The following is a 16,476-nucleotide window of genomic DNA, read 5'->3' as shown; positions in this document are numbered from 1 at the left end:
CGTTTCCTCAAAAGTAGAAAAACATGTCAACTCTAACACATCTGTGGGTCATTTCACTGTTTATATACATTTTGTTTTATTTTATTGTCACTGTACAACATTGTTAAATTAATTAACATTAGTGAATGCATTCCTATATTTACTGGGCGTGGTTACATTGACAATCAATGGGCTCATCCAAAAGCTGATAAATGTGTCTTTCAGAGGCTTTATATGGAGATATGATGAAAATAAGATGCATTTCAAACTGTTCTGAGACCAGTGCAGACAGACAGCACACAGGTTAAGTCATTCACTAAATAGAGAGCAAGGGAGCATCCTATATCTCTCAATGCAGTTAAGTGCGTTCACTCCTAAAATCTGATGAAAAGTTCAGTTTCAGCTGCAGATGATGTTTGGATCACTCAACATGTTTGACACACATGGGACAATGAACATTTATAATGGATCACTTTATTTGAACATGGTTGACAGTGATTGGATGATGCTGGATATTACTTTCAATCTCAATTAATTATGATCATTTATGATTTAATGTCTGAAACATCTCAAAAACATGAATGATCAACACTCCTGGAAACATAATAAACTATCTGATGAATAATTTCTATAGCTTATTGTTATTTAAAATTTCACAATGTGGTCTTGCTATCCACATATGTGGACATACATTTTTATGAAAACAATGAAATAAAGAAATGGAAAATACACACAGCAGTCACACTCGAGTCTCAGTAGGTTATTGTAGTGCAATTAATAAAAAAAATTAATTGTCATGCCCCCTGACCCATACATAAATTATGTAATAAAAGTACTTATTTTCTACCATCGGAGCAATTCAAGCTTGAAGTACATGTAACGTTGTTTCTATGAGGAGTGTCAGCAGGGGGCAGTCAGCGCGCCACAGCAAACTTCACAAGCAGCGCAGACACCGAATGAGAGCCGCTCAAAGAAGGACACTTTCTTGACAGCTGGATGAAACTCAATGGAATTTAAGGATCTCCAGACACCACTTTCAAAGTTTGAACTACTTTTAACCTGACACAACGTCCTAAATCATTGCATTTGTGATGCTAAAACCAATGAGATGCTCCAAAAGCATCGGTCTGATGCATATGTACATAGGCCACTATTAAAAATAGCACGCACAGAACACAGAAATGAGGCGAACATCATTGTGAGAACAGGACAGATTGACCAACTCAACTGTTTAGTGTATTCCCCCCTCAGAGATATGTTTGAGATTTAATAGCAAGTAAACTAGATGTCCACGAGCAGAACTGTATATTATATTCCACTTACTGTGAGAAGAAATTATTATTTTAAGTTATTACATTTGAAGTCAGACTGATCACAAAATTGCACCCATTTTCCACTATTTTCTATAAAACGTCCTTGACTTATTTCAATATTTTGCTTCTCATATCTTTTGTTATGTCTCAACTGTAGTGTTATGGATTTTGTGTCTTCATCCATTGACCTTCGGCATCACCATACTACATCTGTGTCCTTGTAACTATGCATTTGTTCTTCAGGGACCTGCCAAGTTTACAAATATAGTTCAGCAGCAGTCACACACACCAAATGCTGGCCACCCCAGAGACTGTTGGCATTTTTCAAACTGTTAACAGTTGTATACCCCTCCAGTGCTCTTCCAGGATAGATATGGATTTGTTTTTAATACTGACTATTCTTGACCTTTAGAGATGGAAAAAATCATCTCAGTTCAGGAAATTATACAGAACATCTGGTTTGATGTTTGTGTAAAATGTCATATGCACACATTTATTTGCACCCACCCTATCTTTATATTTCTGTGGCATTTCAAGGACAGATTGACCTTCACTTGCTGTGACATTTAGTTTTACGTTCAGCTCTATGATTAATGGCCAGCACAACATCCTTTAGTATGCAGTTTGACCTCAGATGAGCCTGGACTTGCTGTTCAAACTAACAGAAACTTCCTCATTAGTGACAAAAATGTGTGAAAATATATGCTGCATGAAATGTTTATTTTTTATTTTTAATGTGTTAAAAAAGTCAACTATTAATTGCAGAAATTAACAAGTAAAATTTCCCAGCCCTACACAAAATACAAATGAAAATGGAAGTTATAGCCACCATAGCGCACTTCATGTGTCACCTGTTAGCCTGCAAATTTAGACACAACTGATAAAAATATAAAACTGTAAAAATATAAAAAGTGATAAACTAGTTGACCTCACTAATGGTCTAATCGACCATAACTGATCCATGATCATTTGTATGAACTGAACTTTGAAATGGTATCCTCCATGTCTCGGTCACCTGCAGAAGTATCCAGAGAAGCTGTACTTTGAGGGTCTTGCAGAGCAGGTGAACCCCCCCATCCAGCTGCAGTCACAGTACCTGCCCATCTACTTCGGTAACGTGTGTCTGCGATTCCTGCCCGTGTTTGACATCGTCATCCATCGCTTCCTGGAGCTGCTGCCGGTGTCAAAATCTCTGGAGACTCTTCTGGATCATCTGGGGGGGCTCTACAAGTTCCACGGTGAGATAGACACCTAAGTGCTGAGCCTCAAATTGTTTTGAAGTGCTCTACTGGGAAACATGTTTCACACATACTGCGCCTGCAGCGCATCAATGCCACAGATTCATTTCAGCGCCCATATTAACAGGTTACAGCTTTCACATTGAGTTTTTGAGCTGCGTGATGCTGCGCCCATGAGTTTCGCCAGTGAGCGAAATGTGTGATGTTTGCCACGCATCACATGCTGAATGCAACAGATGCATTTCACACATGTTGTGACAGGCACACAAACACTTTCTATTCAGAAAACCTGAATTCATATACTGTAGTTGATTAAACAGTGTGTAGTTTCACTTTGGCTCAATTTGAAATAAGGTTTTGGGGTAATATTTCTTTGCTTTGTTAATGTAAATCCTGACCCTTTACATGCAGACCGGCCAGTGACTTACCTATACAACACACTTCATTACTATGAGAGGCATCTGCGAGATCGCACCAACCTGAAGAGGAAGCTGGTGCATGCCATCATGAGCTCGCTCAAGGACAACCGCACACCTGGCTGGTGTCTCAGTGAGACATACCTGAAGTGTGGAATGAACCCAAGAGAAGACAACGTCTGGATCCCTGACGACACCTATTACTGCAAACTCATCGGACGACTTGTGGACAATATCCTTTACTGAGTCAGCTCTGTTTTCTGAATAACACACATTCACATACTTGTCAAATTGGTGTGATCCAAGAGTCCTGCTAAAAAGTAGAAATTGCTGGAGCACCAATGTACATACTCAATGTTTAATACAATTTAAGTGAAATACAATTTGTATCTTTTTGGATTGTCCCCATTCACTTCCATTGTTCCATTGCTTTTTTTTTAATTAACAAGGGAGGAGTCGAAATTATTTTCATTAATGCTGTCAGTTGAGCTTAAATTCTATTTCTTTAAAGCCTCATGAAATCAGTTTTGTTCTTTTTTTAAAAACATTTTTATTTAACCAAGTTCCTTAAGATTAAATCTCTTTTTCGAGGGAGACCTGGCCAAGAAATCACACCATTACAAAGTAACAGAATTATCAAATCAATCTTGACAAAAACAGACATAGGACAAAAATGAAAACACATTAATACAAAGGACTACAAATACATAATACAAAATCCAGCTTATGAATAGCAACTGCACTCTTCAGTTGCACAGTTTTGCATCAAAGTTTTGAACTTTCTCAAGGAGACAAAATGATTAAGCTGTAGAGTGTTCTGAAGGTTATTCCATGACCTGGGCGCAAAATAAGTGAAAGCCGTTCTACCAAGTTCTGAGCAAATCCTGTGTGCCCTGTAGAGTAGTCATCTAGAGGAGTGAGAATCATAACAGCTATTGAAAGTTATAGAAGACTTCACAGATAAAAAGGGAGTTTACCCAGTATGGCTTTGTATATAAAAATATACCAATGCTGCTTAATGAATCACACACAGAGATGCGAAGAGCGCGCACCGGACACAGCAATGCCAAGGCTGGGTCTGCCTCCTCCTGGGGCAGCGCTTGCAGGTTCGCCACCAGATCCCTGAAAGGGGTTGTGGGAACCTTGGGCACGTCGGGGTCTCAGGATGACGTGAGAGTAAGACGGATGGCGCTCAACTACATCCCTAACCTCTTGATGTAGTTGAGCGCCGTCAGGACGGCGGTGTTTAGAGAGAGCGCCTTTTAGCTTTGCTGACTCAAGGGGCTCGAAGGGAGCTCCCCGAAGTCCCGGAAGGACCACGGAGAGGTCCCACGAGGGGACGAGGCACGGCCTGGGGGGGGTTAACCTCCTTGCGCCTCTCAGGAACCTGATGATCAAATCGTGTTTCCCTAATACTTACCGTCCACTGCATCATGATGCGCTGATAGAGCGGCTACATACACTTTAAAGGTGGAAGGGGACAGCCGTCCCTCCAACTTTTCCTACAGAAATGAAAGCACTGACCCTACATCTCTGGGGGTCTTCACCTCGAGAAGAACACCACGGAGCGAACAGACGCCACTTCAGGACATAAGGGCGCCTCGTTGAGGGGGCCCTGGCCTGAGTGATAGACTTAAGTGGCCTACAACGGGTAGACACTTATGCGTCCTGTCCAAGGGCCAGATATGGAGATTCCAGAGGTCCGGTGCTAGATGGTGCCCCGTCCCTGAGGAAGAAGGTCCTTCAACGGGGCTGTTGCGAGGAGCATAAGGTCCGAGATCCAAATCCGGGAGGGCCAATAAGGGGCCACTAAGGGGATCTGCTCCTCGTTCTCCCTGACCTTGCACAACTTCTGTGCAAGTAGGCTCACTGGGGGGAACGCATACTTGCGCGGCCCCAGGGGCCAGCTGTGTGCCAGGGCATCTGTGCTGAGGGGAGCCTCATTCAGATAGTACCAAAGTGGGCAGTGGGAGGATTCTGGGGAAGCGAATAGGTCTACCTGTGCTTGGCCGAATCGACTCCAGATCAGCTGGACCACCTGAGGGTGGAGTCTCCACTCTCTCCTGAGTGTAACCTGTCGCGACAGCGCGTCCCCTGTGCTGTTGAGGTGGCCCGGGATGTGGGTGGTTCGCAGCGACTTGAGCCACTGTGGACTCCAAAGGAGGAGACGACGGGCGATTTGTGACATTCTACGAGAGTGTAGGTCACCTTGGCGGCTGATGTATGCAATAGTCACTGTGTTGTCCGTCCGGATCAACACATGCTTGCCCCGGATCAACGGCAGTAGTTCTGCCAGTAACTCGAGGCAATTGGCGTGCCAACAGAGTCGCTGGCCAGTCCAAGGGCCAACGACTGAGTGCCCGTTGCACATGGTGCCCCAGCCACGCTGGGAGGCATCTGTCATAACCACGACGTGCCTGGGGACATGGCCTAGGGGAGCTCCTGCCCGTAGGAAAGCCTGCGTGAAGAGGATGCGGTGTGTGCCGTGGCGCCATTCTCGTCTCTCCACTCGGGCCTGTAGCCAGTGCTGAAGTGGTCTCACATGCATCAACCCATGTGGTGTGACCGTCTCTAAGGATGCCATATGCCCAGGAGCCTCTGAAAGGATTTCAGTGGGACCAATGTGTTCTGTCTGAACACATGCAGACAGTCCAGCACTGACTGCATGACTGGAAGTCTACTCCATACCATGCTCTGAACCGGGGCGAGCTTGCTCTTTTCCCAGTTGATCTGAAGCCCCTAGCGGCTGAGGTGCCTGAGCACATGTCCCGTGAGTGAACTAGGATTAGCCAGTCGTCGAGACTTTTGAGGATGCGGACGCGCACTTCCCTTAGCTGGGCAAGGGCTGCCTCTGCGATTTTCGTAAAAGTGCGAGGGGACAAGGACAGGCAGAAGGGGGGGGACTTTGTACTGCTATGCCTGACCCTCGAAGGCAAACCGGAGAAAGGGTATGTGTCGAGGAAGAATCAAGGCATGGAAGTACACGTCCTTCAGGTCTACCACCGTGAACCAATTCTGATGCCAGACATTTGCTAAAACCCGCTGCCTTTTTTTTAGGTACGATGACGTAGGGGCTGTAAAACCCCGTCTTCACCTCGACTGGAGTGACTGGCTCTATCACGTCCTGTCGTAGATGGGAGGCGATCTCCGCCTGCAAGGCAGCGGCGTTCTCGCCTCTAACCGTAGTGGAGCGGACGCCATTGAAACTGGGTGTGGCCTGGCGAACTTAATCACGTAGCCGAGTCGGAAGGTCCTGATCAACCAACGCGCCTGGTTGGGGAGCGTGAGCCATGCCCCCAAGGTCCATGCGAGAGGGACCAAGGGAACTACAGCGTTGGACGTACCAGTGGGTGGGGCCTCACGACGGGGTGGAGCCCGAGGTGCTGAGTCTAGAAACATCAAAGCACTTACCTGGCTCCTTGTGACCACCCTTGTGACGGGGGAGGAAGATTTTCGTCCTCGTAGCCCATGGAGACCAACACATCAGGGGCGTATTTTTGAGGCCCGCCTCCGAGGAGCCATGCCTGCCAGAGAGAGAAACGGTGCCCGGTGGTTGTGATAACGACGGCCGGGGACACCGATTGTGAGGCCCAAGAAATTAGGACTTTTTTTCTTAGAATGTGGGTACCGTTGCCCTTGGGGACACAACTGCGAAATCGTCCTGAGACGAGGCAAACGAGCTGGGTCAAACAAGCGTGCTGGGGAATGGGAGATCCGTGGGGGGTTTCCCGGCAGAGAAGCTTTCCCTCTTACGAGAGAAAGCCGTGACTGCAACGTTGCCAGAATCACGCCCTCGCAGTGAGAGCATGATCCATCCACAAGTGCTGTCCCTGCATATATGTACATGCGTTATATATATATATATATATATATATATATATATATATATATATATATATATAAACGAGTTGTTCACTCTGTAGTTTTCTGCTGCTGAAGCGCCCAGGGGTATTTGCTCAGCACAACCGTGTTGTGCGAGAGGGAGGACCACTGGAATGCGCCGTAGATCCAACAGCGTAGAGAGATGAATGGAGGCTGCAGAGGAATTCAGCTCTGTGAACTTGCTCGCTCGGCTCCGAAGAAGATATCTGATGTGTGTTTGCAGCGCCACTCCTTTTATACCCGTATGTCCGGGGGAGTGGCATGCAAATTCTACACGCCAATTTCCATTGGCTTTTGCTCAAGATCAGAGATGTCTGTGCTCCGCAGGAGCGTCCCCTAGTGTCAACTCATTGACTGACAGATAGGGAACTATGATACACAGAGTCTAGGCAGTGAAATATAGAGGCAGCATGTATGTAAATAATATCCCCATAGTCTAGAGCACTTAAGAATGTAGCCTGTACATGCGTTGTCCTAACTGCTAAATTAAGGCTGGCCCCGTTTTGATAATAAAAACCCAGCCTAATCTTCAACTTCACTAGGTGCTCAATATGCACTCTAAAAGAGAGCCTCTCGTCCACCCAGATACCCAAGTACTTATAGGATTTTTTCCATTTAGTCCACATCTGTTAGCTTTGAGGTCATCTATATTCTTGCGTTTAATCAAAGTTGTCAAAATGAACTTTTAACATATACAAACATTTCAAGTTTACAGTCTCTTTCTGGAAAACAGACCAAAAATACTCATGAAAAACTCATGGGCATATCCAAATTTTTGTCTCTAGAAAATGAATTTTCCTCCCCACCTGTCTAGTCAAGAGACCCTTCCTTAACTGACCTCACCCATGGCAGGAAAATCTCCAGGGCCGTTCCCCAACTGCGACTGGCGCTTTAATGAGTTTCCAAACCCTGCTGCTCACGCGCTGCACGTCACCTGTGTGGAGCTCATGGCTCTCGCTGTACCAGGGAAAGATGTGGGGAATGCCCTCCTCAATGTAGTGCTCAAGAGGTCAGAGTTCATCATGATGACAGTGTTAAAAAGAGCAATATTATGAGAGTTGATGGTCTGGTGAAGGGGTTGCAACTGAATATAATCATACTATATTGCAATGCTGCTTTATAGATGCCTGAAAATCAGAGATTTACTGCACTGCATCTAATCTAAAGCTATTAAAGACAGGAAACACTTCACTTTCATTGCATCTTTTTTTTATACCATGAATAGTAATCCACTTTCATTGGGTGGAATTGTTGCTGAGGTCATAGTTACAGTGTGTGTGATGATAACGGCTGGTGAATGTGTTTTACAGTCAGCCGCTGGTTCCTCGAGAACACATCACAGCCTGGATGAATGCTATCGGACTGGTCATCACTGCTCTACCTGTACGGACCCTTTCTTTCTTTTGCACTGTTCATTTTGTTTCTTCTTTCGCTATTTTATCTTAACTACACACATTTCTTTCTTTCACTCTTTTCTTTTTTCTCAATATATTTAGCTCTTTTTCTTTCTTTCTCACTTTTTTCTTTTTTGTTTCACACTCTTTTGCTCTTTATTTATTTTGCACTTTCTTTCACTCTTTCGAACTCTTCTGGTGGAATTTTCTTTTTTCTTTTTCACTTTTTGTTTGTTCTTTCACAATTTTTTTTTCTTTCCTGTACACTTTCTTTTGCTATTTTGCACATTGGATCCTTTTTTTTTTTCTTTTGCTCTTTCTTTCACACGTTCTTTCGTTTTTTTATCACTAATACTTTCACTGATTCTGTCTTTTGTACGTTCTTTTTTTTGGGCTCATTTTGTCTTGCACTCTTGCTATTTCTTTCATTGTTTCTTTCTTTTGGTCTTTTGCTATTTTGTAATGTTTTTATTTTGCACTTTCAGTCATTTGTACTGAGGGGTGTAAGTGTAACTATAACAGTAGATTCACATTGTGATTTCTGCTGTGATACAGAGAGGATTTACTTTCAGAACAGACATTATGAAATGTAAATTATATCATCGTGAAATCATCATTTTGTGATTTGCACTTCTTTTTTAATTAATAATAAAAAAAAATCCTCTTTAGTGAAAATGAACGGGATTTCCAAATGTTGTGCTCCGTCGTCTTTGATCTGACCTGATACTATTCCACCAACCAAAAATTGTGTTTTTGTTGATGACCCTTCTCTTGTTTTCCCTCTCTCTCAGGAGCCTTACTGGATTGTCCTTCATGACCGTATCGTGAGTGTGGTCAGCAGTCCGGTTCTGAGTTCTGAGGCAGAGTGGGTTGGTTACCCCTTCCAGCTGCTGGACTTCACCGCCTGTCACCAGTCATACTCAGAGATGCACTGCAGTTATGTCCTGGCGCTGGCACATGCCGTCTGGCATCACTCCAGCATTGGGCAGCTCTCCCTCATACCCAAGTAGGACATTAAACAACATAACATGCTAAATAAATAAATGAATCATGCCCTACTGGCCTGTACATAAATTCTCTAATAATGGATTTCCATTGGAGCAATTCAAGCTTGAACCCAGCTGTTGCTACTGTTGTTTCAGAGGCATAATACAAAAATACATGTTTGTTCATAGAATATCGTACAATGATAAATCATTCATTGTAAAAAGCAGAAACATGCATTAAAGTCAACTGGGTCCATTTGCGTTCATGTTGTCTTTCAGGGTAATTGATGTGTTTGTGTGCACTGTTATACATGTTTACAATGTGACACTTCAGCTCTCCCGCGGGAATCACATGTGCTGTTTGTTGTGATACATTTGTTAAATTTTGCCTATTGGCCCTCTGCAGACAGCTCTTTGACGCCTGGGATCCTGGCCATGCGCATAATCACACACACACACACACACACACACACACACACACACACACACACACACACACACACACACACACACACAGTTTATTGACTGAAGGGATGCTCCTGAAGGAGATGTGATCTGACAAGGGCAACAGGAGAATATTAGCACACTCGTGGCATTTGTCCCCACCACTGTCTAATGAAACATCCAAAACCTTAAAAAGTAATTTCAGATTTGTAAAATATATAAAAAGCTTATTTATCATATCTGCCCTCATCCTCTCTGTGTTGACTCTTTAGCTGCTGTATTTTCATTGCTTGTCCCTCAGTGTTGGGAAGTAGTTAACTAAAAGTAGTGATGCTACTAACTTAACTAAATTTTTCAGTAGCTAGACAGTATTTTCACAATTGTGCTTCTTTTCCTGCAACAAGCTACATTTTCCAGTGAGTAGCACTGGATCATCATAATACGCTTGAGTCGAGCGAGTAATCAAACGCACTCACATAAACCGTCCTCTCTCTCTGAATCATTTCAGTCAATCGCTTCCACTAGTTAAGTTAGTAGTGTTGCTACTTTTAGCTAGTTACTCCCCAACACTGACCTCTTGCTGTTTAAATATTGGGCAGGTTGAAGATAGATTGGAAGGTTAGACGTCTTGAGTAGTTTGAATAATTAAATGCTGTTTCTCAAGCCAACGTGTCTTATTATATTGCATTTTGTCAGTATGCCACTGGATTAATTTTGGGGTGTTTTAGGCACTCTACTGTGTTGTGTTTAATAACAGCACTGATCCTTGGTAAAATCATGTAACGCACGGCCTCCAGTGGCTTATTTGCTTTAGTTGAGAATGTCGGTCATGTTAATGTTGTGAATTATGGTATTAACTCTCATGTGATTGTGTGTATCAGGTTCCTGTCTGAAGTTCTGAAGCCCATCGTGAAGACCGAGTTCCAGCTTCTGTACGTGTATCATCTCGTGGGGCCATTCTTACAGCGCTTCCAACAGGAGAGGACAAGATGCATGCTGGAGGTAAAGAATGTTCACACTTATACACACCACATTTACGCTTTAAAAGCAAAGCCTCATGGGAGAGAGAAGAGAGTGGTGAAGGGAATCCTGAGGCAGTTTGAGGACTTGATTTGAATAAGGCTGTTTTGAACACAACCTTCTAAGCAGGGACATTTTTTAAATGGAAGCGAGGGAGATGGTGCCTTAAAAACATCTGGATGGGAAAATAATTGACTGTAAAAAAATAAAACAAAAGTATTATTAAATATGAGAAATATATATATTTATAGTCATTATATAATTTCTGTCCATCCAAAAGTAAAGATTATTTCACAGTGGTGTTGATTTTGTCAAGATTAATGAAGATGAGATGAAAAGATGCATCATGACAGTAATCAAATGGTTTATATAAAAACATACTGTTGACAAAAATGACAATAAGAAGATAATACAATGCACTAACACTGTTTTTATATATGTATTTTCTAAAGAAAGAAATATCTAGAAAGAATGTAATTGATGTTAATATTCCACTCATGGTATGTTGTGTATTTCCCCACTGAACATCTGTACAATGAACTTTAATAACGTGTTAATCACCTCACTCAAACACATCCTACATATGCCACATTAATCACTATATCACAACATAAACCTCATATTACAACTGACATGTGCACACACACTGAATGGAGGAACTTCAACTACCTTTTAGAGTAAAACTGACATAAATTAAAGAGGGTGACCATGAAATATTGACTACATTTATAGGACATTTCAATGAAGACAAAAATGATAACTTTTATACAAAATGAACATTGTTTCTGACATTCTCTTTGCAGATGTGTTTTACTGCAGTCAGTGGTAACAAATGAAAGATACATGAAATATGCTTGTGCTATTGTAGTTAATTTCTATTGATTTAAAATAACTCAAATGCAGAGAGAGGACTTTATCTCCTCGTTTCAGCAGTCCACAGGTCGCTGCTTCTGAATATACTGCGGATAGCAATTAATTATTCCACAGCAAAACAAACTAATTAAGAAGCAGCATCTTGCAATAATAGCAAACCTGCATCTATGGTTATCCTTAGGGACAGTTTAAACTGAGATGAGTTGTTCGTGTTGTGTATGCGTGTGTTTGTGCATTTCCTGGAGCCCGTGTCCTGTGAGACTTGTGGGCTTGTTTAAGTGGTGAATCTAATGAAAGTGCTCTCTCCAGACACATCCATCATCCAGAGCACTGTCTGGAGGAGCACACAGTTCAATGCAAGATTTGGATCAGATCCGTTTTCAATTTCACCAATTTGGCGGCAGGATTTCGGCATAGTTTCCCATATCGTCTTGCATTCATCCTGTAAAGCCTGCTTGCAGTAACAACATCCTGGTACAAAGTCAATACCAAGAAATAAAAAATGTAACAATAATTTTTTCTTTTTAGAAAATAAATAATTAGAAACTATATTGAAAGATCAAACTGCTGCCTCATCAGTATTTTGGCTCTTTTTCTTATTTTTTCTCCCATTCTGTGCAAATCAGTGCAAAAGCATCCACAAGCCCTTCCTTTCATGTTGTTTGTTGACATGTTATCACAAATAAAGCTTATGTCGAGGACGAATGATCCAGTCTGTGATCAGTCGTGTAGTGTGCACTTGACTTGATCATGCTTATGCTGCTTCATAATCCTCTTGAAGAGCCCAATTATATAACATCATTAATATTCATGCGCCAGGCTTTTAGCAATGTAGGATTCATCGTTAATTCGCTGACTAATTAGCGGCCACTTATCAACATCAGCCATTTGGCAAATCAGATGGGCCTATTGGTGAAACATCACAATACGTAACGAATAACTAGCTATGTTTCATCATACTAGGATTGTAAATTCAAGAATTGCTAAATTTCAGTGGTATAAGTATTGACGACTAATATTTTGGTATAGTGTATCAACCTTGATACAACCTTAAAGGCTCGTTCACACAAAGAACAGAACAAAAAAAGCTTTCATTCACATGCCTTAATACAAGATACAAATCTGAAACACTGATTCCAGACACATGGCCCAAAAGCTCATCTTGTTTTTGTGGTAAATATCTGTTCTTTCTATGAATTGTCTTTTATTCTAGATCTGTTGAGCTGTGCAGATATTAGGGCTGAAACGATTACTCGACATTTTGACAATGTCAGCAATAAAGAAAATGGACAATTTTCGTTGTCAAATAGTTGTTTGATCTCATCATTTTTTAAAATACTTTCATCCTCTTTATTTTTAGTAAGTACATGTTTAATATCACCTCTTAACTCAAAGCACAAGCTGAATTCTCAGGTAAGAGCTGTTGATTAATTGCTGCAATAATCCTTTGAATAGTTGATTAATTGTTCTAATAAATTAAATAAATTAATCAACTATCAAAATATATACAAATATATATATAAATAGTAGTGCTGTCTGTCGATTTTGAATCATGATTAATCAGATCATTTTTGGTAGGTAAAGGGTTAGATCCTGCAAAAATGAAAATTATCCCATAATTTACTCAAATTAAACCATACTAGTTGTATATGACTTTCATCATTCAGCCAAATACAATCGGAGTTATATAAAAAAAATATCCTGGCTCCTCCAAGCTTTATAATGGGAGTGAATGGTACCTTAGATTTTGAAGCCTAAAAAAGCACATCCATCCATCATAGAAGTAATCCATACAGTTCCAGGGGGTTAATAAAGGCCTTCTGAAGCAAATCGATACGTTTTTATAAGAAATATATCCATATTTATAACACTATAAACTGTAATCACTGGCTTCCGGTAACAGCCGTCCTCGCCAGAGTCGAGTTCCGGCATATGACGCAGGCGTAGCGTAAGCTCCGTTGAGAAGTGACGTATTCATTGCAGTGGGGATTAAATCTCTTAAACTCTCATCCTCCACAACATTAATCTGCCGGTATACTGTGACTATCAGCTTTCTTACAGCAATCGTGAAGCTTCTTTCACGATTCGTGTCAGTGCGTCAACGCCAGCATCGAGTGCTGCTTTGAACTCACCATAAAAAAGCACTTGCACATAAAAACATCTCATTCTGCGTTTTGGTGATAGTTAAGATCTGGTGTGTTTCTGTGGTAATTAAAATGTGCCTTACATATGCTGGACAATACATGATTTCTACCACAAGTCCCATCTGGGCATGTTTTGGGCATGTTTCTACTGAACACACAGGCAAAGCCTCAATGCTTAATTTACTAGAAAGGCGGCTCTTCTATTCCTACAGCCAATGTAAAAGGTCTCCTATTCATTATTCTACAAATGGTTTGTCTTCTGTTCCTTATATTGTCTTTGGCGATAACCAGATACCCCGCTCTCCCTGGAGCAGAAGGCTAAAAAAAAAATTATTCTGGAGCCAAAGAGTAGTGGTGAATTAAGATTTATTTAGTTTTTTTTTCCCTCAGATTGGAGTGGCATTTTACGAGATGCTTCAGGCGGTGGACCAGCACAGTAAACACTTGGCGTATATGGACCCCATCTGTGACTTCCTTTACCACATCAAATACATGTTCACTGGGGACAGCGTCAAAGACCAGGTAACACACACACACACACATTTTCTTTTGTGTTGGTCAAAACTGTAGTTAATATTTTATTATTCTTTTTTTTTGTATTTTGTTTTTTTATCATTCACAAAGCTTCATAAAAAGGGTCATCTGAGGCTGCTCTGTCTTTCTTGTGTTTAGGTGGAGAGGATCATCTGTTCGCTAAGGCAGGCGATGCGTCTCCGTCTGCGATTCATCACTCACATCAGTAAGATGGAGCCAGCAGCGGCCGTCTCTACGGTGACCAACACCCCTCAGCCGCCGACGGTCTCGTCCCCTGCACCCCAGAGCGGAGCTGGACATGCTAATATCCCTCTGTCTGTCGGCCAGTGATGCTGTAGCGCTGAACAGAGTAATGTCATCATAGCCGCTACAGTGTCCTAAAGTCAGTTCATTCTGATGACTTTCAAAGTCTTTCTGTCTCACTTAAAGCATTCTGATCTCAAGCTCTTGGTGGTTGAAGTATTAGGTTTTAACCCCATTAAACAATGATTCACCCAAAAAAGGAAAAAACCCATTATTAACTCGTGTCATTCCGACCCCGTATGACACAAAAGGAGCAAAACATTTTTGAAGAATATCTATATAAATGGAAAAGCTCCATAAAAGTGTCATAGAAGTAGTCCAAATGACTGATGCTTTATATTCCAAGTCTTCAAAAGCCGTATGATGGTTTTTTGTGAGGAACAGACAGAAATTGAAGTCAGTATTCATGGATAATATTCCCTCTGCACAGCATCTAAATACAGATATCTAAATATCATGTCAATATTGTTGATGCATTGTTTTTAAATTTGACGCTAACCCGGGCTTCTACTGTGTGGAGAGGAAGATTATCAGTGAATAACAATTAAAACATTTTATATGCCTTCAGAAAACTTGGATGCAGCACACAAGTCTGAAGGACTTCTTTAATGGGGCTTTTTGGGGTGTTTTTTGTCTGTTTTGGAGTGGTCTATTATATGGTCACTATTACAGTAAGTGTTCTGCAGAACAGGGTTTGGAATGACATGAGGGTGTGTATATAATTTGGATTTGACATGTAAAGGTTTTTGATGAAGGTGTTTGGATTTCATTGAGATTTCATTGACATGTTTCATTGAGGCAGATTCTTCAATGCTGAGAAATCTGGAGAAAGACTGCCACTGGTCACATTGTAGGACTGGAGGGGGTTTGTCTCCTGAAGAACATGTGACACGTAGTCACCTGTCTTATTCTGATCCAGGAAATCCACTGGAAAACATCTGTGTTGCCTCTGACCCCAGAATCATGGACTAGAATGCTAGATTGTGAAAGATTTTGTCTGAATTTTGATACAGCAACGTCATTTTGTTTTCATGTTTTTTTCAAATAAAAGTGTGTTTTGTCTTTTTGATTCTTATTCGTAGTCATTTTCTTACATGGAATAAAGACCAGTTGTGTTTCGAAATTTTGCGTGCGTGTGTGTGGATAAAGCCAGACACAAACTCACTGTAGCCTGGAGCTTTAGACAGGGGTCACAGATCTACTGTTCTCTAATGCAGAGAGAGAGAGAGAGAGAGAGAGAGAGAGAGAGAGAGAGTGTGTGTGGCCGGAACCATCATTGACATTTAGGAGGGCACACCCTCCCTAATACTGAGGATTAGTGGGTTATTTAATGAGCTATTTTAAAAATGATTTTAATTTCCCGGGGCATTTTCTAACTGCCAGAGTTTAAAAAATAAAAATAGTCAATTTGTCAAATTAATTTCAATTTCAAGAAGTTGAAATGAATTCTCAATCTGAACAGATATAGCTGTTTCCTTTACGACCAAATGAGACGTGCTGTCAATCAATTCAAATTTTCAACCGAATGAATTGCATTACGTATTGGTTAATTAATTAATTGCAATTAATCGCATATCAATATTTGCTTTTTAGATATAATATGTTGTCTGGAGACCCTGAATGGAACATCAATATGCAAGTCCTTTTCCCTATAAATCCTCCTCGTCCAGTACGTGGCGGCGATATGCACAAAAGCGGCGAATCACCAAAAACAAAAGAATTAAGATGGAAGAGTGAGGGCTATTTGAAAGAGGAGATTTATAGTAAAAAGAAATTGATGTTTGATGTTGTTGTTTCTCACAGAACTTGATGGGTCACTTCTGAATAGATATGGATTTAACCACAAGTTGTATGCTGCCTTTATGTGCTTTTTGGAGCTTCAAAGATTTGGTCACCATTCAGTTGCATTGTATGGACCTACAGAACTGAGATGTTCTTCTAAATATCATT

General features: G+C 41.3%; 1 protein-coding gene across 2 annotated transcripts in view; it reads left to right on the top strand.

The window, feature by feature from the left end:
* med23 (mediator complex subunit 23) overlaps window positions 1–15,634 on the top strand; it is a 94,670-nt gene extending 79,036 nt beyond the window's left edge. For both annotated transcript variants that reach the window (XM_052095601.1, XM_052095600.1), the window contains 8 exons: window positions 2,314–2,530; window positions 2,942–3,178; window positions 7,672–7,837; window positions 8,139–8,211; window positions 9,014–9,228; window positions 10,534–10,654; window positions 14,080–14,211; window positions 14,362–15,634. In XM_052095601.1, the coding sequence (XP_051951561.1) occupies window positions 2,314–2,530; window positions 2,942–3,178; window positions 7,672–7,837; window positions 8,139–8,211; window positions 9,014–9,228; window positions 10,534–10,654; window positions 14,080–14,211; window positions 14,362–14,553 (1,353 nt within the window). In that variant the 3' untranslated portion in view covers window positions 14,554–15,634. The remainder of the gene's footprint in view (window positions 1–2,313; window positions 2,531–2,941; window positions 3,179–7,671; window positions 7,838–8,138; window positions 8,212–9,013; window positions 9,229–10,533; window positions 10,655–14,079; window positions 14,212–14,361) is intronic.
* Window positions 15,635–16,476: the final 842 nt, after the last annotated feature.

Source organism: Xyrauchen texanus, chromosome 28 (genome assembly GCF_025860055.1).
Source record: "Xyrauchen texanus isolate HMW12.3.18 chromosome 28, RBS_HiC_50CHRs, whole genome shotgun sequence".
NCBI classification, from domain to species: domain Eukaryota; kingdom Metazoa; phylum Chordata; class Actinopteri; order Cypriniformes; family Catostomidae; genus Xyrauchen; species Xyrauchen texanus.
This window is presented reverse-complemented; position numbering and strand designations above follow the sequence as displayed.